This window comes from Trichoplusia ni, chromosome 26 (assembly GCF_003590095.1).
Source record: "Trichoplusia ni isolate ovarian cell line Hi5 chromosome 26, tn1, whole genome shotgun sequence".
In the NCBI taxonomy this organism is placed as follows: Eukaryota; Metazoa; Arthropoda; class Insecta; order Lepidoptera; family Noctuidae; genus Trichoplusia; species Trichoplusia ni.
The window spans coordinates 3,625,453-3,650,686 of NC_039503.1; the positions used below are offsets into that span (position 1 = coordinate 3,625,453).

General features: G+C 36.9%; 1 protein-coding gene across 1 annotated transcript; it reads right to left on the bottom strand.

Annotated features, from left to right (window-relative positions):
• Positions 1-2,493: 2,493 nt before the first annotated feature.
• Positions 2,494-22,968, bottom strand: LOC113505603 (phenoloxidase-activating factor 2-like). The gene is made up of 9 exons (XM_026888388.1): positions 22,431-22,968; positions 16,599-16,737; positions 7,473-7,624; positions 6,750-6,912; positions 6,321-6,451; positions 5,651-5,760; positions 4,514-4,675; positions 3,754-3,917; positions 2,494-3,070 (listed from the first exon to the last, which is right to left on the bottom strand). The coding sequence occupies exons 2-9, from the start codon at positions 16,731-16,733 to the stop codon at positions 2,873-2,875; spliced, it is 1,215 nt and encodes a 404-aa protein (XP_026744189.1). The 5' UTR covers positions 16,734-16,737; positions 22,431-22,968; the 3' UTR covers positions 2,494-2,872.
• Between the last annotated feature and the right edge of the window lie 2,266 nt (positions 22,969-25,234).

A 25,234-nucleotide genomic window follows, 5' to 3' on the forward strand; every position in this document is an offset into this window, starting at 1 on the left:
TAAAGCACTTGTTTTATGGAATTCAGATACAACGAAGGTACCACAAACACCCAGACCCGAGACAATGTAGAAATAAGAATTTTTACATTGACCCGACCGGGGATCGAACCCGGGACCTCAGAGCTAGCGACACCTTGAAACCGGTGCGCACACCACTCGACCACGGAGGTCGTCAGTAAATAAATATATATATAAAATGTAAAGAAAGTGTCCGGGTGTATTATACAGGGTGTCCCAAAACTCAACGATAATCTGAGACCGGATGAAAGGTCAAGTGATAACAGATACGGGAAAAAAAATCCATGTCACTCGGTTCAGCGATAAGAGACATTTTTTTTAATTGCATTAGTTTATAGTTGCGATTAATAGCATTGTTAATGAAGATCCCGAAATTAAAAAAAACACAGCGAAATTGTTACATTGGTGATGACAGGACTTAAAAATGCGACGAGGGATGTCGGATTTCAACTTTTTAAATGTCTCTTATCGCTGAACTGAAGGTTATGATGTTTTTTATATTTTTCCCTGATCTGTTACCACTTGGCCTTTCATCCGGTCTCAGATTATCGTTGAGTTTTGGGACATCTTGTATACACTACTTCAGCATACCGCGTCTTAAAGATTTTTAAACGACTCCCGCACTAAGGAATTTTAATCCTTGTATCGCGGGGGGCGTCACAAACATTCAAGTCACATGCACAAAGACACCCAGACTCAGGACAAGCATTCGTGGATCACGCAAATGCTTATCCTACGCGGGGATCGAACCCGCGACACGTCGCGCTTAATGGGTTTGTCTTGGCGACCTCAACCTCTGAGCTATCCGTGCAGTCAAAATATTTTTATGCATAACTAGCTGTTGCCCGCGACTTCGTCCGCGTGATTAGAAGATATAAGTTATAATTTATACCTGCCTTCTATCTATCTTGTAGGATTCAGTCAGCGTTTGCAATGTAAGCGCAAAAAATGTGTTTTTTTACGACCTCACATTAGAAACCTCAAAAATTGTAGCCTATGTGTTATTCTGATGTATAAGCTATATTGTGGTAAAGTTTCATTCAAATCCATTCAGTAGTTTTTACGTGAAAGAGTAACAAACATCCATACATCCATACTTACAAACTTTCGCCTTTATAATAGTAGTAGGATGTCCAACAGTGGGCCGTGGTAGGCTGAATTAATTGAATGATGCTTTAAGGCGAAATATTCCCGGACATTTTAATCAATTAACAATTAAGACTCCTTTGTAATGCAAACAGAAAAACATACAGGTTATATTATATATATGTTATTAAATGTTATTTTGTTGAATATTAAAAGATTAATATATGAAGGAATATTAATCGTAGTTGTGGTAAATAATTAAAACGTATTTAAACTATTAATGGAAGTTTTATTACACTGTTAGAAAGCGCGGCAACAAGAAGTTAACAAAAGCAGAGACAACAACAACGTTCAGACCATAGACAAAAAAAAGAAAAAAAATATATTCTGGTTGCGTTCCTATTCACTAACAATATATTTAAAATGTTGTTTTTTATAATATAATTCGTCTCGATAAAAATGGCTAAATTGGATTCGTGTTTAGAAAAAAGGTAAACCACGATTTTTTCCCTTTTGCCAGGTATTTATATTTATAGTACACTCACTTTTCTTGTTTGTCGTCCCGGTTGGATTATTGCAAATCAATTTTGAGGCACTTCCCAATAAGCTAGCAGGCTGAAATTTTCAGGGTAGCTTGAAACCCGATAACAATGCATATTACAACTATAAAAACGGCTGGAACGGAGTAACTTGAATGGAGTGACATTTAAAAAGGTGGGATTTTTATTCTATATTTTTTTTTAGTACCTAAACAGATGTTGTTGTTTTAAAAACTTATCTTTAACTACGACGCGTAAAAGACAGAATAGTAAGTATAATGTATATGGAGCTTATATGGAGGGTAAAAAATTGATAGCCAATTTGTCATTTACAATAATGACAACATGTCATTTTGTAAGAAATAACAGAAAAAAACTCTTATTAAATTCCTATTTAAGGATTTAGAAACTCAAACGAATGTTTATAAAAATCTTATTTAATTCGTATCAATTACAAAACTTTGTTGACTTTTTATACATGTAATAATTATAGAGTACTTTAATTATATTTGAGCATTTTTTAAAGTATTTAACAAACATATCGCCTTACATTAATAATATAAAAAATACAATGTTCTGTGGGTGTTGGCACAATAAATAATTGTTTTATTTTTCACATTTATTTTCACTCAAACTGTCAAGTGAGATTCGGAGAAGCGATACTGCGGGTCCCGTATACTTAAATAGGCTAAAAAAATAAATTTCTAAAAAAAGGTCGCCTACAAAAAAATAACCTTACCAGCGTTGCTTAACTTTGATTTTTATTTGTTGTCATATTAGGCACAGAAATTGAACTGTCTAGCTATCACGGGTTATAAGATACCTACAGTTTGGTAATAAAACTTAGTCATATAAAAAACCTTTAGTTTAATAGTCAAAAACTTAGTTTTTTAAATGTTTTGTGGAGGTATAAAAAGGTATTAAGATAAACTCATAATTATGCAGTTACTCTTAAAAAACCAGCGCTAGCTGGCAACAAAACTAGCAACACTGTCTTGCAACTGTCTTTCAACTTAAACGATGCTTTTTTTCGTTTCTTCTCTCACAGCAAACCCACTTAGGAAGCGGTGAAGGGCGAAACTGGGTGCTGTCCAATGTAATTTGACATTTAGAAAACTGCTACTTAACAGCCTAATTTTATTTGAATCAAAGACTTCTGCTTTCATTTTTGTTACTAGCAAGCGCTGGTTGTAATATAACCTTTAAAATGAGGGCTGTAAGTTCCTATTTTACTTGGAGATCCTATAGGATGTCGCTTCTAAACCCCATTCGGCCATTTTATCGTCCACCCAGTAACGGAACTTGGGTACGTTGGTGTAGACAGCCGGCACGTCCTTCTGCCCGCAGCCGATGCCCCACGAGACGAGTCCGGTCAGCTTGTATCTGTTGCCGCCAGTGGGGCACGCCAGAGGGGCGCCACCGTCGCCCTGGAAGAATAATAATGATATGTACAACTTTCACACAATGCTATTAAGTCTTAAACTAAGGAAGGCTTGTATTATGAGTACTAGACGACTAATAGACTTACTTATATATTTTAGATAAATGGCACCCAGTCACAGTATGAATGATAGTGCTCATTACACAAGCATTTATCCCGGGTCGATATCGAACTCACGGCCTCCGATGTAGCAGTCACTAACCAGTAGAGCAACAGGCTGAAGTGAAGCTTTTTTATTCATTTGACATTTTTACATAACATACATTTTTGTTGCCGCATGAGAAATCATCAAATAACTCCTCCCGCTTTGGGTTGAGCGGAAGAGAGTGTCAGACTTCTACTGACTAAACCCACCCATGTTCCTTCTTTTACCCAGTGGCGTAGCTGGGGTCACCGTCGCCCGGGGCGGGATTCACACCTTGCGCCCAAAGAAGGCATATAAAAAAAAGTTCGTCTATTTTGTCACGAAGTAAAGTTACACCTGTCTGTATAATGTTTCGTTCACGCGCGGAACATCGAAAGATTTTTGTGCCGCCTTTTCTGAAAAACCTGATTGTGGCGCCCGGGACGGACCGCCCCCCCCGTCCCCTACCGGGGCCACGGTAACCCTTTTAGACAATCCTTGCCCCGGCAAGCCTCAGCCGTTATTTCCACAGAAGCTTGTCATACCTGGCATGTATCTTTTCCCTCTTCTCCGCCGGCGCAGACGAAGCTATTATGAAGCTTGAAGTTGGTTCCGAGGCGGGTTCTCTTCAGCAAGTTGTTGCAGCGCGTGTGCGGCACCATGTCTTGTTCCACCTTCTTCAGAATCACAGCATATCGTCCTTTTAAGCCTGTGGAAGCAAATACATTGTTAGTATTCTTTGGAATATTCTTTATTGCACGCCATATAAATCCTGGATTCAATAAAGAAAATATTTATCATCATCATTCCTGCCCTTATCCCACTTACATTGTACAACAATATTTTTTCACAAGGAAATGACCGCGTTCAAATAAAAATTACTCAGCCAAAGTTTTATCGGACTAAAAGACAGCTATTTCACGTTAAATGAAAGAAGAACAAAACAAATCGGTTTATCTAGTCCAATGTTCCGAGGTAACATAGAAAATAGAAACATTCTTTTTCAAAAGGGTTGAAAATAAATATCATTTTTTTTTTGTATGTTAAAATACGCATCGCCTGCTTTTCAACGCTAGATCTCTCGTGTCTCTTTTGTTTTTGATATGCCTAGGGAATGGACACATAATTGAAATCGCTCAATCTTTTGAGAACCTAATTTGCTACAGAAAACCCTTCGAACTTACAACTCCCGTCTTTTTACGTTAATAATTAAAACATTAAAATGTATCTATTAACCAAACCGATCCATTCAAATCCTTTCTCTCTATCCCTCTTCCCCTTAAACCATATTCTTATCGCACTCACCGAAGACGTTCTTTCCCCAGCCGTTGGCGACGCAGTTCTTGTGACTGTCAAATACTTCATCTTGTTCTGGCATGCAGATGACGTTTATATGTTCCGTAATATCAACTGGCGAGGCAAGACGTAGCAGTGCTATATTGTTTTTGAGGCTTTTAGGCATGAATGCTGAAAATCAGAAAGCAATTTTTAATATAATAATAATATATAATCTATACTGATATATAAAGCTGAAGAGTTTGTTTGTTTGTTTGAACGCGCTAATCTCGGAAACTACTGGTCCAAATTGAAAAAGGCTTTAGGCTATAAACCATCACGCTGCGACTAATAGGAGCGAAAATACAATGGAAAATGTGAAAAAAACAGGGCAGGTATAAAGCATAATTTATATCTTCTATCCACGGGGACGAAGTCGCGGGCAATAGCTAGTATAATATAATATTGTACAACATTCACACAACGCTATCTAGTCTCAAATTAAGCAGAGCTTGTGTTATGAGTACTAGACAACTGATAAACATACTTATATAGTTCTAAATACACACATAATATAGATAAATTACACCCAGACACAACAAATGGACGAATAGCCGAGTGGCTGTGGTCACCACGCCAAAACCATTGTGAGCATCATGTCGCGGTTTCGATCCCCGCTTGAAACAAGTATTTGTGTGATCCACAAATGCTTGTTCTGAGTCTGGGTGTCTTTGTGCATGTGACTTGTATGTTTGTGAAACCCTCCGCGACACAAGGATTAAATACCTTGGTGCAGGAGCCGTTAAAAAAAATGGTTTATTTAAGTGTTTTTATCGGGATTGCCATTGTCTTTTTAGTTTGTCAAAAAGATTTCCAAAAAATATTGGATACGTGGTAGTTTGTTTTATTACGTAAACAAAAAAGAATAAGGGATACAATGATTTCAAATCTCGTGTGACGTCACTAGCCAGTAGGCATTTTACTAGCAAGTGATGTTTTAGTATCCACTACCATAATTACGTGCTTTTTAGCTTCCTTCCTTTTTAATATCGTAATAACATGAAAAACGCCTCACAATATTTTTTGGAAACCTATCTGACGGGTTATCGGTATTATGAGATTTTGTTTTTTATCGCACAGGTTATTTTATCCATACTGTATACTCACATTCATGTATAACAATATCTTTGACGTCTCTCGCCTGGAACGGGTAGATCTCCTTGTCTGTTTGTGTGTCCCACTCACCAGCTCTGATCTTCAGATTACCACCAATAAATCTGAAAAATTAAAGGTAGAAGGTTTGTAATGACTGCATGGATAGTCGAGTAGTTGAGATCACCACCCGAAACCCACTATGCGCTACGTGTCGCGAGCCCAATCCCCGCGTAGTGCCAGCGTTTGTGTGATGCCTGAATGCATACTAATCATTTTGATAGTAACTATAGTGAGAATGATTCATTATTAAATGTTGCAACGGTTTACTCACTTGTATTTATGGGGATTGGCCGACTAGTTTCGGACCCAACCGGAGTCTTATATGAGAATCAAGAATCAAGAATCAAGAATATTTATTTGTTAAACATAGGTACATTTAATGCTGGTGTTAAAGATACATAAGGAGCGCTATGTTTTGCCATGAAGGCGTACAAATATAACAAATTATACGCGGAAGGGTCGCGAGTCGAACGAGTCGTCAACATTCATCATTTAATACATTTATTTCAGCTTTTCCTGAGTCTAGGTGTCTTTTCACATGTGACTTAAATGTTTGTAGAACTCCGCGACAGAAGGATTAAATTACTTAAAGCGGGAATTCTAAAAAACTCGGTCAACTTACTTGGAAGCGATATGAGCTCCCGTCATCACTACCTCAGGATTGATAAGGACCCCGACACCAGCGTACGACGAGTTCCAGGCGTCCAGCAAAGCCACCACCCAGGGGAACTCACCGAACTGAGCTTCGTTACCCTAAAAGAAGAACAGGAGAAAAATAAATAAAAAATGGTATTGGCGCCCACTGTGGGGCCTTGAAGCGTAGTGTTGTAGTCCAATAGGTATGGTTATGACTTCCACCACATATGTGTTGAGTTTTGGTTAGTTTTTGGGATAAGAGGCATGCAGTCGGGCAGAGGAAAGCTGACATAAATTACAGCTTCAGTAATGGCGCCCAACGTGGGACTCGCAATTGTGGTGATCAATTTTCGTTCGCCGTATATACTTGTGGGACAGATATAGGCTGATGATATTAAAGATAATATATATTTACATCTCCAGTAACCCTGACACTCAGGCCCTCAGGGTTGCGGTACCCACAGCCCCTGATTTTCGTGGGGTCAGGCGTGGGTTTGGACACAAACTGTGGGTCTTTGGGCACTGTACAGCAGACCTCCACGCTCTCTTGACATTCACGAGGGTTCTCTTCACCAAACCTGAAAAGAGAAAAGAGAATTGAGTGTGTGTTGTCTACAAGCATTGATGTGATCCACAAAGACTTGTCCTGAGTCTGGGTGTCTTTGTGCATGTGACTTGAATGATTGTGAAAGCAACGGTCCAGACTGAGTCTGATTCGCTGCTCTGAGGATTCCGCACAAATTACTTGCGAAAGGTCGGTCACCCATTGAACTACCATTTGTCACTTCTTCCAATCTGCTCTGGAGTGAAATGTAACATGAGCTAGGGCCCCGATTCTGCTATTTACAATGGCCGATGAATGAATGGCTGTTGGATTAAATTTCATACTAAATAAAAACTATTCTCTTACGCATTTTGCCAACGTATTGTAAATTCATTCTATTGACCATGCATTGTTCCGTAATGTACTGATTTTCCAATAATTATGCAGAAAAAACCTTACAATAATACGAATAGCATTCATTCATCGGCCATTGTAAATAGCAGAATTGAGGTCCTCTTTCCATGATACAGTTCACTCCAGATAAGATTGGAAGAAATGGAAGCAGGTAAATAAAACCTTATTTTCGGATCTTACCTGATGTCAAGTTCGCCCCAGCCGGTGACCGAGGCATTATTGACGTCCACACCTACGTTGTTCGAGTCACACAAGTAGTATGGCACACACTGACAGCTCTGACCATCCTTGTCGTGAAAGGTAGTCGTCGCGTCCGTTGGTTTCACTGTAATCTGTGAACAAGGACTTGATATATCTATACTGCATAAATAGATCGATCACAGGTAAACCAACCGTGTCAGGAGTAGCTTAAGCTGCTCTTGACGCGGTTGGTCCGTAGATGGGTGACCATCTTTGTCATAACGAGTTCCCCCGTGTTTCGGAAGGCACGTTAAATTGTGGGTCCCGGCTGCTATTCATATGTCTTTGGCAGTCGTTACAGGTAGTCAGAAGCTAGAAAGTCTGATAACCAGTCTAACTAAGGGGTATAGTCTTGGTCGGGTAACGGGGTTGAGGAGGTCAGATAGGCAGTCGCTCCTTGTAAAACTCCAGTACTTAGCTAAATCCGGTTAGACAGGAAGGCGACACCAAAATAGTTGGAAAAAGCTAGAATGATGATGATGGTTCATTTTCAATTTGTATCAAGGATCGCAACGCGTTGCCATACACCGACACAAAAACGTGAATGACGTATCACGGCGGTTCAGAATTAGTCAATAATTTAAAAAACAAAAAACCCGCCTGCATGGATAACTACAATTAAAAATCAACGGAAAAGACTGAAACAAGATAAAATTCAAAACAGAATTGCAGTCGGAGGCATGCGCAAAGAGATAATAATTTATCATATAAGAAGCACTTAATTTCATGCCTCCGACTGCAATTCTGTTTTGAATTTTATCTTGTTTCAGTCTTTTCCGTTGATTTTTAATTGTAGTTATCCATGCAGGCGGGATTTTTGTTTTTTAAATTATTATTTTATTTATGTATTTTTAGTTAAGAAAGATTACTTAACCGGATTAATTCCTCAAATGAGTTTATGTCATGTGGTTGATTTAGCAATTTTTTATTATTATTTATTTATCGTTCCATTTAATATTAAAAATGCAAGTTATGTACATACTTAGAATCAGGGTTTAAAGTCCTTCATTTTGATACCCCACTTAATATGCCTGGTAGATTTATTTTTATTTCCTCGCATTATGGCTTCAAACAGCTGCTATATTGTTTTTTTTTTATATTTCACCTACCTAAGAACACTCGGGCTATTAAGACAAATCTAACCGTAATCCAAATATAAGCGTAAGACATACCCTATTATTCTAAACTAGATCTAAATAACGATTTTAGTAACATAAGTTATATATTATTACTAGCTGTTGCCCGCGACTTCGTCCGCGTGGTTAGAAGATATACATAAGTTGGCTGAAGAGTTTATTTGTTTGCACGCTCTAATCTCAGGAACTACTGGTTCGGATAGGAAAAATATTATGTGTTGAATAGACCATTATCAAAGAAGGCTATAAGCTATATAACATTACGCTGCGACTAATAGGAGCGACGATACAATGGAAAATGTGGAAAAGCGGGGAAAATTATATATCTTTGAGTGCTTCCGTCGCGTGCGCTGCGAAAACGGTTCAAGATCTTCTAACCACGCGGACGAAGTCGCGGGCAACAGCTGGTTGGTTATACGAATTTATAGATCGGTCGGTTAGTAGATCTTTGTGTTACCTCTTTAATATCACTTAACTACAAACTAAAGGTATCTCTTTCTAGTCTTTTATAATTCGAGTCTTTACAATTTGTCATATTAATTATTTTAATTGTTGCTTTGACATGTAAAAATGTCCATTAATTGTAAGTGCTGCATTCTGAATCGTTATTATTTTAATATTCTACTTGGTTATGCTGGTAATGTTATAAAATACCACATATTATTGTACTTAAAATTATTGTATGCCATTATGGCGGGTCGTAGCCGTGTACTATCTTGAAAACATGTAACAACTATTTGCTTACCTATGTACCACAATAAAGAATTTTGTATTTGTATTTATTTGTATCTCTTTTCGGTCACGGGATCACTTCATGTGAAGAGACCCGGTCCTTTTTAAAGGCTTGCACGGGGACACAGGTCCAACATGCAGAGGCCTTGTTGAGAACTTTAATCTAAAATATGATGGGGTATCTACCAGGGGCCATCCACCCCTGCTCTATTAAAGAACAAACATGGACGACCCAAGGTAACTACAAAACTATTGCAAATTGTAATGTGAATAAATAATAAGGGCTATTGGTATTAATAATGTTAAATGGGATGGTTTCCTTTAAAGCTATGGAAAACTAAAGCACCTGCCTTTTAACACATAAAAATGGAATTAAATTTTGTATTTATTTATTATTAAGATGAGTCACAATCAGAATTGCCTCATGTATTAAGGCCCATTTAGACGATGGGACAAGAATCGTGCAAGGTGCAATACATTGTTTAGCCGTACAGCTCAGGGTCCCGATTCTGCTATAATACAATGGCCGATGAATGAATGGCAATTGGATTAAATTTGAAATTATTCTTATTTTCTTAAACATTTTGCCAATACCCTAATTGGAACTTAATTGTATTGACCTTGAGTATACCGTCCCGCACTGAATTTCAAATTACTGTGTAGAAAAATGTTTAGGATAACACGAATATTGTAATTTTAAGTCAAATTTCATTCATTCATCGGTCGTTGTTTATTGCAGAATTTGGGCCCAGGTATCTAAAGTGACATATGATAACCAGCAATGTATCACGTGCCATTGATGGCCCTACATAACCCTACAATGTTTTACAAGTTTCTCAAAATCTCGACAACGAGATTCTTTCAAAAATTTCTATTGTACTATATAACAAATCTATGATCATAATGTACAGGGATCCAGCGCGCCGTGTAGGTAAGTCCGTGTAACACAACCATAGCGCGATTCAGAAGGGCATGTACAGCGCCATCTATTGACGGAAGTCGGGCAACTGGCGCAACGACGAATTTGGGGGCTAGTCAAGCGATTTGTCGAGCAAGGGTCTTTATTACGACTGCAATCAGGGCTAAAGTTGGAATGGATAGGTTTACAAGTTGACATTTAAAGAGCCCCTTTTAAAGGTCCATTGAAGAAATAGGGTATTTGACTAAGCGCTTCACAGATTAGCCGCCATCTGGCAGATGAATTAAAAAAAAATTACATTCTTATTATGAAAATTCCGACGAGTAATTAAACGGGAACTTATGTGGCGGTGGTGTAACTTGCTCTTACTATCATAATATAAATGTATAGTGCGACAGACAGATGTCAAAAAAAAAAAATAGAAGCTAGAAAGTCTGACAACCAGTCTAACTAAGGGGTATAGTCTTGGTCGGGTAACGGGGTTGAGGAGGTCAGATAGGCAGTCGCTCCTTGTAAAACTCTAGTACTTAGCTAAATCCGGTTAGACAGGAAGGCGACACCAAAATAGTTGGAAAAAGCTAGAATGATGATGATGGTTCATTTTCAATTTGTATCAAGGATCGCAACGCATTGCCATACACCGACACAAAAACGTGAATGATGTAGCACGGCCGTTCAGAATTAGTCATAAAGAGTTTGACAAATATTTACTGTATTTGCTTAATTTACTGGGTGTCATAGCCTTGCCCTAACTTGCCCTTAGCCCAGACCTACACGTTATAAAAGTATAACAAAATCTCGAAAGCGAGATTCTTTCAAAAAATCGACTAATGTCTCAGTAGGTCCATATTAGTCTCTCATATACAGCGCGTTGTGTAGGTGAGTGCTCGTAACACAACCATAGCGCGATTCAGACAAACATATACAGCGCCATCTGTTGACGGGAGAAAGGCGACTGATATGACGTCTAATTTTCGGAATAGTCCAACGATGTATTAGTCCTTATTACCAGCTAATTAAGGATGACAGTTGGACTCAACAGACTGACAGCTTATGTCCAAATATAAGCGTAAGACATACCCTATTATTCTAAACTAGATCTAAATAACGATTGTTGTAACATAAGTTATATATTATTACTAGCTGTTGCCCGCGACTTCGTCCGCGTGGTTAGAAGATATAAGTTGGCTGAAGGGTTTGTTTGTTTGCACGCTCTAATCTCAGGAACTACTGGTTCGGATAGGAAAAATATTATGTGTTGAATAGACCATTTATCAAGGAAGGCTATAGGCTATATAACATAACGCTGCGACTAATAGGAGCGAAGATACAATGGAAAATGTGGAAAAGCGGGGAAAATTATTTATCTTTGAGGGCTTCCGTCGCGTGCGCTGCGAAAACGGTTCAAGATCTTCTAACCACGTGGACGAAGTTGCGGGCAACAGCTGGTTGGTTATACGAATTTATATATCTCTTTAATGTCACTTAACCCAGATAAGCCTGAAACTATTTTTGTCTTGGACGGCTGCATTTTTTTTTTATATTCTTAGTTATGGCTCCAGAATTTCAGGAAAACAAATAAAAAAGTAAAGTTTCCCTCGGAAAAGCTGAAAAATTACATCCCATATATGGGTTGGTCGGCTTTAACTTGGTTGAAATAAATCAAAGAATGGGACTAGATGTCTTAATTTTAATGAACCCATGTATTGGTCGGTACTACCGACCCATACATGGGTTAATTAAATCGAACCTACCGACTCGGTAGGTTCATCTGGGCTAACTACAAACTAAAGGTATCTCTTTCTAGTCTTTTATAATTTGTGTCTTTACAATTTGTCATATTAATTATTTTAATTGTTGCTTTGACATGTCAAAAATGTCCATTAATTCTAAGTGCTGCATTCTGAATTGTTATTATTTTAATATTCTACTTGGTTATGCTGGTAATGTTATAAAATACCACATATTATTGTACTTAAAATTATTGTATGCCATTATGGCGGGTCGTAGCCGTGTACTATCTTGAAAACATGTAACAACTATTTGCTTACCTATGTACCACAATAAAGAATTTTGTATTTGTATTTATTTGTATCTCTTTTCGGTCACGGGATCACTTCATGGGAAGAGACCCGGTCCTTTTTAAAGGCTTGCACGGTTACATAGGTCCAACATGTAGAGGCCTTGTTGAGAACTTTAATCTAAAATATGATGGGGTATCTACCAGGGGCCATCCACCCCTGCTCTATTAAAGAACAAACATGGATGACCCAAGGTAACTACAAAACTATTGCAAATTGTAATGTGAATAAATAATAAGGGCTATTGGTATTAATAATGTTAAATGGGATGGTTTCCTTTAAAGCTATGGAAAACTAAAGCACCTGCCTTTCAACACATAAAAATGGAATTAAATTTTGTATTTATTTATTATTAAGATGAGTCACAATCAGAATTGCATCATGTATTAAGGCCCATTTAGACGATGGGACAAGAATCGTGCAAGGTGCAATACATTGTTTAGCCGTACAGCTCAGGGCCCCGATTCTGCTATATTACAATGGCCGATGAATGAATGGCAATTGGATTAAATTTGAAATTATTCTTATTTTCTTAAACATTTTGCCAATACCCTAATTGGAACTTAATTGTATTGACCTTGAGTATACCGTCCCGCACTGAATTTCCAATTACTGTGTAGAAAAATGTTTAAGATAACACGAATATTGTAATTTTAAGTCAAATTTCATTCATTCATCGGTCGTTTATTGCAGAATTTGGGCCCAGGTATCTAAAGTGACATATGATCACCAGCAATGTATCATAGGCCCTACCTAACCCTACAATGTTTTACAAGTTTCTCAAAATCTCGACAACGAGATTCTTTCAAAAATTTCTATTGCACTATACGACAAATCTATGATCATAATGTACAGGGACCCAGCGCGCCGTGTAGGTAAGTCCGTGTAACACAACCATAGCGCGATTCAGAAGGGCATGTACAGCGCCATCTATTGACAGAAGTCGGGCAACTGACGCGACGACGAATTGGGGGACTAGTCAAGCGATTTGTCGAACAAGAGTCTTTATTACAACTGCAATATGGTAGAAAGTTGGAATGGATGGGTTCACAAGTTGACATCTATTGCTTGTAGCGAATTTAAAGCACCCCTTTTGAAGGTCCATTGAAGAAATAGGGTATTTGACTAAGCGCTTCACTGATTAGCCGCCATCTAGCAGATGAATTAAAAAAAAAATACATTATTTATACAAAAATTCAGACGAGTAATTTAACGGGAACTTATGTGGCGGTGGTGAAACTTGTTCTTACCTAATATAAATGTATAGACCGACAGACAGATGTCAAAAAAAAAAAATGAATAGCTAGGTATTATTCACATCATTAAAAGGTAAAAAAGATAAAAAGCACTTAAGTTATGTATTGAAAAACATCACTTACTAGTAAAAAGCGTACTGGCTAATGACGTCATTTCAGTTTTTGCTCTGCTTGCTTGAAAATATGGACTAAACATCATTGGCCTAGCCTTTTCCCAACTATGTTGTGGTCGGCTATCAGTCCAACCGGATTCAGCTAAGTACCAGTGTTTTACAAGGAGCGACTGCCTATCTGACCTCCTCAACCTAGTTACCTGGGCAACACGATACCCCTTGGTTAGACTGGCTGTCAGACTTTTTCAAGCTTCTGACTACCTGTAACGACTGTCAAAGATGTAGGAATAACAGCCGGGACCCACAATTTAACGTGCCTTCCGAAACACGGAGGAACTCGTTATGACAAAGATGGTCACCCATCTACAGACCAACCGCGTCAAGCATAGCTTAACCTGTGATCGTATCACTTATGCGGTTATAGCTTAGTCACGAGCTCCTCAAAATATGGGCTAAACAATTTTGACAAATACCCTATTAGGTACACCGCTCTATCAGTAGAATTAAACTAATGTCATTTTTAATTATTTCTGATATAATCCTTATCACATCGGCAATCTGTAAAGTAAAGATGAAGTCACTTCAGAGATTAGCCGGAACAAACAGAAAGACAGTCTGCCTGTGACCATGATACCTGCAAAGGTGTCGAAACGTCGGGAACTAAAATCTAAAATTAAACCGCGATAAAATCCGTAAAAGTAGTTTCATTTCAATGTCTAACATTCGCGTAAACCTAAGAAACCACTATTTAAAATAATGTTATTTTGGTGTATTTGCGTATAGTAAAAAACGGTTCAAATACATATAGAAACTCCAATGTTATTACGTATGTTTATGTAGAAAAATAAAAAAATATGCAATCTACCTATCTCTCCACTATTGAGTGAATATTTATTGTTTCTATAATGTCCATTTTAACAGTTGGTAGGTTATAAAAAACGACAAACAATCATAAATTTCATAAGCGATCATGAAATCCTACTAATATTATAAACGCGAGAGGTTGTATGTATTTTTTTTTAATATGCCGACAACATCACATACATCGTTCTGAACCCAAAGTAAGTTGCTAAAGCACTTGTGTTATGGAATTCAGATACAACGAAGGTACCACAAACACCCAGACCTTAGACGATGTAGAAATGTGAATTTTTACATTGACCCGACCGGGGATCGAACCCGGGACCTCAGAGCTAGCGACACCTTGAAACCGGTGCGAACGCCACTCGACCACCTTGTTCCCCTTTCACGCAAAACCACTGAACGGATTTAGACGAAACTTGATACACAGATAGTTTATAACCAGGATTTACACATTGGCTAGTTTTTATCCCGATTTTGTGTTCCCATGGGATCATTTTTGATTTTTTGCGAGTGAGCACGCGGGCTGCAGCTAGTTTTACATATAGGTATGTTTAAGTAACATATTTCTGCTAAATCAAAGAGGAAAATGTGTCTAGCCTTGTGAAGACACAACCGGTTTGGAGTGACTGACGGTTGGCCAAACATTAATCATTCCGATGCATTTGAAAACATAACCACACTAGCTGTTGCCCGCGACTTCGTCCACGTGGTTAGAATTTTCCCCGTTTTTTCCACATTTTCCATTGTATCTTCGCTCCTATTAGTCGCAGCATGATGTTATAAAGCCTATAGCCTTCCTTGATAAATGGTCTATTCAACACAAAAAGAATCTTTCAATTCGAACCAGTATTTCCTAAGATTATCGCGTTCAAACAAACAAACAAACTCTTCAGCTTTATATATTAGTATATAGAAGTATAGATAGATATACATATTTCAATTCATTTGCTTGTTAACTATACATATCTAGTAGTTATTTATACAACTACTAACGGCCGGTAAGATCTTCTAATATAAAACCGACTGCACGGATAGCCGAGTGGTTGAGGTGACCACGCCAATCTCCGCGTAGGACAAGCGTTTGTGTGATCCACGAATGCTTGTCCTGAGTCTGGGTGTCTTTGTGCATGTGACTTGAATGTACGTCAAAACTCGCCTAGGATTAAAGTCTTTAATGCAGGAGTCATTTTATTAATAAATAAAAACAAGATCGTGTCACGGTGTTCCTAGTTTTGGACTCTTACAACATGGCTCGACTGATTTTCACGAAATTTTGTGTGCTTATTGGGTAGTTTATGGAAAAGGACAACTCATTCGTATGGCAAATCAACGTTTGCTGGGACAACGAGTACTTAAATTTATAAGATTCACATAAAGTTAAGTATAAAAAAAGTGTTTCAAAACTTCATTTTGTTTCATAGACATACAAATCGTCTAAGCCATAATTTCGCTATTTACAATAGGGAATTTTAATAATAGAAGTCTGTTTGGTCCGTCAGACAGATTTCAAAAAAATATTGAGTGCGTATTTTTCATTTTATCACATCATTAAAAAGCAAAGAAAAAAGCATAATTATCAAGCAATAAAGTGTGTTGTGGGGGGCTTGAAACATCACTTGATCTGATCATAGATGGCGTTGTGCAAAAGTTGTCAATTATAAAAAGAATTATTATTATACTAGCTTTGCCCGCGGCTACGCCCGCGTCGAGGTCGGTTATATTGAGATTCCAAGAGAACTCTTCAAAAGTCCGATATAAAAACTATCCTATGTTCTTTCTCAAGGTCAATTCTATCTCTGTACCAAATTTCATAAAAATCTGTTCAGTGGTTTAGACGTGAAAGCGTAACAGACAGACTGGCAGATAGACAAACAGACAGAGTTACATTCGCATTTATAATATTAGTAGGGAAGTAGGGATTTGATGGCTTATTTTGTTTAATATTAATGTCAGTTATGTACTTACATCTTCGAGTTTCTTGTGCGTTGCTGTAGTTTGAGTTGTTGGCGGGGTTCCGAAGATGTTGATCAAAATTGAGGGGTCTATAGTAGTTTGGGCCGCGCTCAGCGCCAGCACAGCACTGATGACAAGAAGACGCATGGTTCTGTAGAATAAAATGTTGTATTTTAATTTTAGAGCTGTTTTTGAGGTTATTTTTGTGGATGGTTTAAGTGGAACTCTAATAGGGATGATGACAATTTTTTTTGCAGTGTCCGTCTTGTAGTTTTTTGTATAATAATGGATACGTATTTTTTAATTTGTTCCGCTTACATAAATTGACCAAATTACAGTGAATGAAACTTACGCGTGACGTCACGATTGAGTATAAATTTTACCATATCGTTACGTCACAAGCCCCCTCTCCTTAACTTTAAAGCAGAATCTTTGTCAATTCTGTTTTTCTGAAAAAGGAAAAAATACGTTTCTAATTCTTTTCAATTATCTAACTGAGGGACTGATTAGATTTTTTCTTTTTTATACCCAGTCATCATCCCTATTCTAAGGTTGTCTGTCTGTTACCAGGGCCCTAAAAAATGATAAATATGTAATATTTTTAGTCCGTCAGACAGATTAAAAAAACATTGGGTACGTATTTTTCCTCAATAACAGGTTTTTCCGTGTTTCGGAAGGCACGTTAAATTGTTGGTCCCGGCTGGAGACATCTTTGAGGGTTGTTGCAGGTAGTCAGAAGCTTGAAAAAGTCTGACAGTCAGTCTAACCAAGGGGTATCGTGTTGCCCAGATAACTGGGTTGAGGAGGTCAGATAGGCAGTCGCTCCTTGTAAAACACTGGTACTTAGCTGAAACCGGTTGGACTGGAAGCCGACCTCAACATAGTTGGGAAAAGACTAGGATGATGATGATAAGGAAAACCTTATCATTAAATTCAAATATGATTACAAAATCAGTATCAATTTTAAGGGGAATACCAAATTATAAATATAAAGTCGGTTACGAATTTAATTGTTGAATTAATTAGTATGATAATAAAAAATCAATTAGCCGACAGATTTGTGTATCAATTCAAATACAAGGTACACTATTTTTGATATTGTCTAGTGTAGTGACCTTTTTATTGCTAAAGGCATTTATCTATTAGTTAAAAACATTTGTTAAAATATTGCAAAAAAATGCAGTTTAATAGAAAAAAAATACAGTATAAAAAACCGGTCAAGTGCAAGCCGGACTTTCGATACAGAGGCAAGGGGAATCATAAAAAAAGCAAAAAAAAAATCTGTAAAAAAAAACACAAATTTATTTGTCACCCCTGTTACCCACCAACAAATTTATGGCCACAACACCTCTGCGTAAATTTCATCTCATTTTTTTTATACTTTATCAATGACCGTACCTTTTTCATCTGTGCTAAAATTAACCATCTCAAGGTTATATGTTATTATTAAAAATCAGGTTTTGGATTTCAATGTCATTTGAATTTTACCTATCGAGACCTTAATTATATCCACCTTAAACTCATTTTGTATGGCTAATCGAATTTATAACAAAGCAGCTGTGCCCTGCGGTTTCACAACCGTGAATACGTAGGTACCGTTCCCGGTGCCTATACACCGTGATTTTTTAGTCGTCTTACAAAAGCAGCCCAGTTCATGTATCCAACGTAAAATACCCATAGGCGCGATTTTTTTTTTATCATCAACTAAAATAATCAATACGAAGAAAAATTAAACAAGAGAAATCTGAAATATACTCTTAAAAATAATAAAAACGCCGCCGCCCGCGCCCCTCACCATTGTTACAAGGCTCGGACCGCGCTCGCAACAGTGATTTGTTTCTAAAAAACTACAAATTGCATCATAATATTGAATAAAAATTGCATTTTAAGTTTATTCAAATCTCATAAATACCTATTTTTTTATCATGAACGTGTTCTAGTCATTGGATACATGAACTGGGCTGCTTTTGTAAGACGACAAAAAAATCACGGTGTATATAATTGGGATCGGAGACGGATCCAACAAATGATTGTCGTCGAGTAGCAACAGTCAGGATTAGGTACTTAATATGGTGGTTAAGTATTCTTAAATTTTCGCGCAGTTTTTCATTTTTTGTTTCATATTAAAACGACTCCCGTATTCAGGGTTTTAATCCTTGTGTCGCGGAGTTTTTCACAAACATTGAAGTCACCTAGACACTGACAGCTAGACATCCAATCCCCAATTCTGCTATTAAAAATGGCCGATGAATGAATGGAATTTGGCTTAAAATGACAATTTTCCAAGCATTTTTCTACACGATAATCGGAAATTCAGTGTGGGACGCTTAACTCAAGGTCAATACAATTATGTTCCAATTTTTGTGTTGGTAAAATGCTTAAGAGAATAGGAATAATGTCAAATTAAATTCAAATGCCATTCATTCGTCGGCCATTGTAAATAGCAGAATCGGGTCCCAGACTCAGGACAAGCATTCGTGGATCACACAAATGCTTGTCCTACGCGTGTATCTTACTCGCGATGAGTATGTGTGTGTATGTTTGTCACCTCTCCACGCCTAAACGATTGTATTAGAATGTCCGACAAACGCCTGAATGATTTTCAATTCTTTTTAAATATGTTTTATATGTCAACGATTTTACGAGAAGACGTTAAATTTTTATCAGCTGATGTCAATATATGCTAATATACAAAGCTTAAGAGTTTGTTTGTTTGAACGCGCTAATCTCAAGAACTACTGGTCCAAATTGAAAAATTATTTTTGTGTTGAATAGACTACTCATCGAGGAAGGCTTTAGGCTATAAACCATCACGCTGCGACTAATAGGAGCTAAGATACAATGGAAAATGTGAAAAAAAACAGGGCAGGTATAAATCATAACTTATATCTTCTACCCACGGGGACGAAGTCGCGGGCAACAGCTAGTATTTTATATTTTTATTTTTTCTTCGTTTATTTTATAGCAGTTATGGAATTTCCTTAACGATTTCAGAGTAGGTAACTAATTTCATCATCATCAACATCATCTTCATCTCAGCCTATAGCTGTCCACTGCTGGACATAGGCCTCTCCATTCGTTCTTCAGCGCGACTGTTTCATTCGCTCGTGGCTAAGCTAAGCACACTATCACAGGTTAAGCTACGCTAGTATAGAGTTCCTCCGTGTTTCGGAAGGCACGTTAAATTGTGGGTCCCGGTTGTTATTCCTACATCTTTGATAGTCGTTACAGGTAGTAAGAAGCTTGAAAAAGTCTGACAACCAGTCTAACCAAGAAGTAACGTGTTGCCCAGGTAACTGGGTTGAGGAGGTCAGATAGGCAGTCGCTCCTTGTAAAACAGTGGTACTTAGCTGAATCCTGTTAGACTGAAAGCCGACCTCAACATAGTTGGGAAAAGGCTAGGCGGATGATGATATATTATGTGCTTTCTTAAATATTTTAAGGCACCACTGACAAATGGTGAAGGAATACATCGTGATAATCTCTTTCCGAAATCGGCTGAAGACTAGCATGACAACATTTTTGTTTTGGTCATCATTTTTCTAATAATAAATTGTTTTAAAAATAAATATGTAAATCCAATATTTTTATAGTAACCATCGTGAAAAAGTTCATTATTAAATATGATTACTATTACTATTAATCAGGCGTATTTCTTACGACCCCGCCGCGTCAGCTCATGATTAAGGACTCCGGTTGGGTCCGAAACTAGTCGGGCTATCCCGATAAATACGCGTGAGTAAACCGTTATATCATTTAATAATGTAGATCCAATTATAAGAGTTCATGTTTTTATAATACCAGTGTTTATAAATTTTGCCAATTTATCCTCCTAAATTAATTCCAAAACATATTTTTATCTTTATTAGTTGCAATAAACCTAAAATTACGGTATTAATAATGAAACAGTAAAAAATATATTTCAATAATAAAATCGTTGAAAGTCACATAATATGTAGGTACATTGTCTATTTTAATCTACACTCTATACTAATATATAAAGCTGAAGAGTTTGTTTGTTTGAACGCGCTTATCTCATGAACTACTGGTCCAAATTGAAAAAATCTTTTTGTCTTGAATAGACCATTTATCGAAGAAGGCTTTAGGCTATAAATCATCACGCTGCGACTAATAGAAGCGAAGATACAATGGAAAATGTGGAAAAAACAGGGTAGATATAAATCATAACTTATATCTTCTAACCACGTGGACGAAGTCGCGGGCAACAGCTAGTAACTAATAAAATTGTAGAAAAGTTAGATGTGTACGGTGTAGGTACATTGTCTTTTTTAATAGGTACATAAAATATTATTTTTGTATTTTGATTTATTGTCTGTGCCTTTCAGCGCGACGACGATTTATTCATGAACTCATCACGTATTATCCAATTGCGGTTTTCTATAATGTATTGTATGTAAGATTCAAATAACATTTAGTGGCTGTTTTTATGTGAATCCGTTCATAAATAAAAAGGTTTATGGTTATTTAGAAAATCACGTTTGACAAGTTTATAAGAGATAATAAAAAAAACACTGCTAATGTCACTTTTCAACGCGAACGAAGTCGCTGGCATGGTTAGTATCTAATGGTCTAAGAGCCCGTGGACCCCAGACTCCATAATAGACCATTTGCATTGTTATCAATCTTATCAATGTTGAGACCATCCGCTGTCAAACTTTGAGCTTTTATAAAATAACGTAGGTCTGGAGTCCACGGGCTCTTACTCTATGATTACTTATATTCAGTGCCGGCGTAAGGGCCACTGACACCCCGGGCGAAAATATTGTGGCGCCCACTTGAGGGAAGCAATATCAAGTGTTAGTTTTTTGCTGATCCCAAGTAAAATTATATTAAGAATTTCATCTTTCCTTTAGCATTACGTTTTGAGGGTTTGCGCCAGGAGAGGCAAGAGACTCCAACTTCAGACCTTGGCGCCCCCAGAATTTGTCGCCCTGGGCCATCGCCCCATCACGCTCCCCCCCCCCCCTAACGCCGGCACTGATTATATTTTAAAAAGTTTGTAAGTATGTATGTTTGTTGCTCTTGCACGTAAAAACTACTGAACGAATTTAGACGAAACCTGGTGCACAGGTAGTATATAACCTGGATAAATATATACGATAGTTTTTCAACCGACTCTATTTTCCCGTGGGATCAGTTTTGATTTGAAATGGGGGAGCCCGCGGGCAACAACTAGTCTTTAATAAACCAACATAAAACCTCAGCATGTATCTATATCTTTGCCTGAATAGTGAATAATAACAAATTTAAACTGAATAGTTTATTTCAAAAGCACATTTAATTATACATTGATTCCTTGAAGAAAAAAACATTCATTGCTTCTGTTATCACTGCTATGTCATAGCATGAGTTCTTTTCTATCTAAGCGTTAATATAAGCTACTCGAAATAATAATAATGCACCAGCAAAGCCACGGGCAATAGCTAGTTATAAATATAACCTTTCTGTCATGAAAACAACTTTAACGATCAATTTTGAGCAACAAAACGTGTTTTTAAAACAACAATCAAATTCACAAACAGCTAAGCACGAGAACAATTTAAAACATTGAAAAAAAAATTAATAAAAAAATTAATTAAATATTTTAAATTAGTTAAGCGGTATTTTGAAGGTTAATATCAAAATATATGATATTCACAAATAACATGACTTTCTATAAGTAAAAGAATTTCCAAAATCGATTTAAAAATGAGATTACCCCCTAACATACAAAATCACTTGTCTTAAGTCGCAAACTTTGACCTCAGCGCATAGATAAAAAAAAACATTCACAAAAAAAACCAGTGTCTATGTACAATTCAAATTAAGGACATAGTGACGTACCTTAAAAATCACAGCACGAAAAAATACTTTAGCACTTGTCTTTTCAAACTTCAAATTTTATTTGTTTTTATTTAAAGATAATTATAAAAACATGTCTGTTTAGTCAGACATCTTTGTTGCGACTGCTATCACACGGCTGGCCGATCAAGTAAGTACTGGGGACACACTTATGTTACGTCATGTCAAAAACTGGTTGCGAACAAGGTTGTCGAGACATCTTTTCTTTGTTGTCAATAATTATATAAATGACTAGCTGTTGACCGCGACTCGTTCGCATGATTATGAAGGTGTAAGGAATTTTGAAAATGGGATTGATAATTAGAGATTTTGGAGTGGTCGTAACTTCTCTAAGTTTTTGTGTCTTATTAAGAATAGGGTATTAGTATAGATCCTACAGCCTTTCTCAATAAATGGGTTATCAGAAATGGAAATAAAATGTCACTCTCACCAATTATTTTTCAAATCGTGTCAGTTCATCCGTTCGTATCGTTAACCGCGTCCAAAGAAATAAACTATTCAGATTTATAATATTAAGCATAGATTGGCTATAAATGAAGTAACTTTAGATCTATACAACCTGGTTTAGGAATCTAAACTTGTAAGGTTATGAATTACTTATACCTTATATTGACTAAGTTTTTTTTATTAGAAAACCATAAAAAACCGCTGCAATCAAGCATTGGTTAGTATGTCATAAAAAGTTTCTAGTTTCCTTAAGCAAATTAACTCTTAATATATCTATATATTTTTTGTGGGGTAGTCGAGATAAAGAAAATAAAAACACAACTACCTCGGAAAATAACAAAATATTTTTTTATTGTACCGTATACAAAATATGTTAAATTACACTATTTATACTGACTTTCGACGACCGCCGTGGTCGAGTGGCGAACGTACCGGTTTCCAAGTGTCGCTAGCTCTGAGGTCCCGGTTTCGATCCCCGATCAGGTCAATGTAAAAAATCACATTTCTACATCGTCTCGGGTCTGGGTGTTTGTGGTACCTTCGTTGTATCTGAATTCCATAACACAAGTGCTTTAGCAACTTACTTTGGGTTCAGAACAATGTATGTGATGTTGTCCGCATTTATTTATTATTTATTTATAAACCGGCTGTCAGTCTATCACCAAACTATAATTATGCAACTACGATAGCTAGAGAATTGAAATCTTTAGCTACAGAGGATGAATTTGTCCTATCAAAACAAAAGTTATATGCGAACAAGGTTACGCAGATGGCGTAACGAAAGATATGTATGTCGTAATTAACTCGCGCGTCTAAATAAATACAAACTGGTAGTGATTTTCCTTATACGAGCTAATAACGTTATTGCTATCTGGCATTCGTTTCGGACTTAGTAAATAACTTTAATACTGAAAATTTAGGTATATTAGACACTAGGTGTTGCCCGCGACTTCGTCCGTGTGGTTAGAAGATATAAGTTAGGAATTTTTGAATGGAATCCCTCGAAGATGAATGATTTTTCCTGTTATTTCGATATTTTCCATTGTATCTTCGCTCCTATTAGTCGCAGCGTGATGGTATATAGCCATTATATATAACCTTCCTCGATGAATGGTCTATTCAACATAGAAAGAATTTTTCAATTTGAACCAGTAATTCCTGAGTTCAAACAAACAAACTCTTCAGCTTTATATCTAATATATAAAATTCCCGTGTCACGATGTTAGTTACCGTACTCCTCCGAAACGGTTCGACCGATTTTTATGAAATTTTGTATACATATTGGGTAGGTCTGAGAATAGAACAAAATCTATTTTTCATACCCCTAAGTGATAAGGGTTGCTTACACTAAAATTTTTATTTTTTATAATGTGGCATTAAAAATAAATGCAACTAGAAATAATTTAGTAGGCAAAACAACATTTGCTGGGTCAGCTAGTATTAGTATAGATAAGTATAGATAATCACTAAATAACTTCACTTATTTTTCAAATATTTGTTTCAGCTTTTATTATTTTGGATAGGATAGGTTTTTGACTGCTCGGATAGCCGAGTGGTTGAGGTCACCACGCCAAACGTGACGTGATCCACGAATGCTTGTCCTGAGTCTGGGTGTCTTTGTGCATGTGACTTGAATGTTTGTGAAACATCCTGCGGCATAAAGATTAAATTCAATAGTGTGGGAGTAGTTATAAGGAAAACAAATCTAAACTGCTGGTAATGGTTAGTGGCCCTGACTTCTTTAGCAGAGGTCGTGAGTTCGATTCCCATCCCAGTTAAATGTTTCTGTGATCAGCACTATCATTTGTTCTGTCTGTATGTTTAATATGTTTATCAATAAATCATAATACAAGTTTTGTCTATTATTGAGACTAGATGGCGTTATGTGAAAATTGTGGAATATTATTTTTATTCTTGGTATTAGGCTATCATCACATTTAAAGTTCTAAAACACAGAGCCCCAATTCTGCTATTTACAATGGCCGACAAATGAATTAAAATGGGCTCCAAACGACACTTCGCATTTTTCCCAGCACTAAAATTAAAAACTTAGCATGGGACGGTATACTCAAGGTCAATACAATTAACTTCCAATTATTGTATTTTCAAAATGCTTAAGAGAATAGGAATAATTTCAAATTTATTCCAAATGACATTCATTCATCGGCCATTGTCAAACGGCAGAATCGGGGCCCAGATATACTCAATACAACATAGGCGGTCACCCGTCCTCGGACCAACCGTGCCGAGCGTTGCTTAACTTGTGACCAATCGCCCTGTTACTTATCCATGAAATCTAATTTAGTTACTTATGGATGTTTAAATTGGTTAAAATATTT

Coding starts and splice junctions, on each gene's coding strand:
- LOC113505603 (XM_026888388.1), bottom strand. CDS start 16,733: ATGCGTCTTCTTGTCATCAGTGCTGTGCTGGCGCTGAGCGCGGCCCAA. Junction 7,625..16,598: donor CGCACAAGAAACTCGAAGAT/GTAAGTACATAA, acceptor CCTTGTTCACAG/ATTACAGTGAAACCAACGGA. Junction 5,761..6,320: donor GGAGCTCATATCGCTTCCAA/GTAAGTTGACCG, acceptor TTAATTTTTCAG/ATTTATTGGTGGTAATCTGA.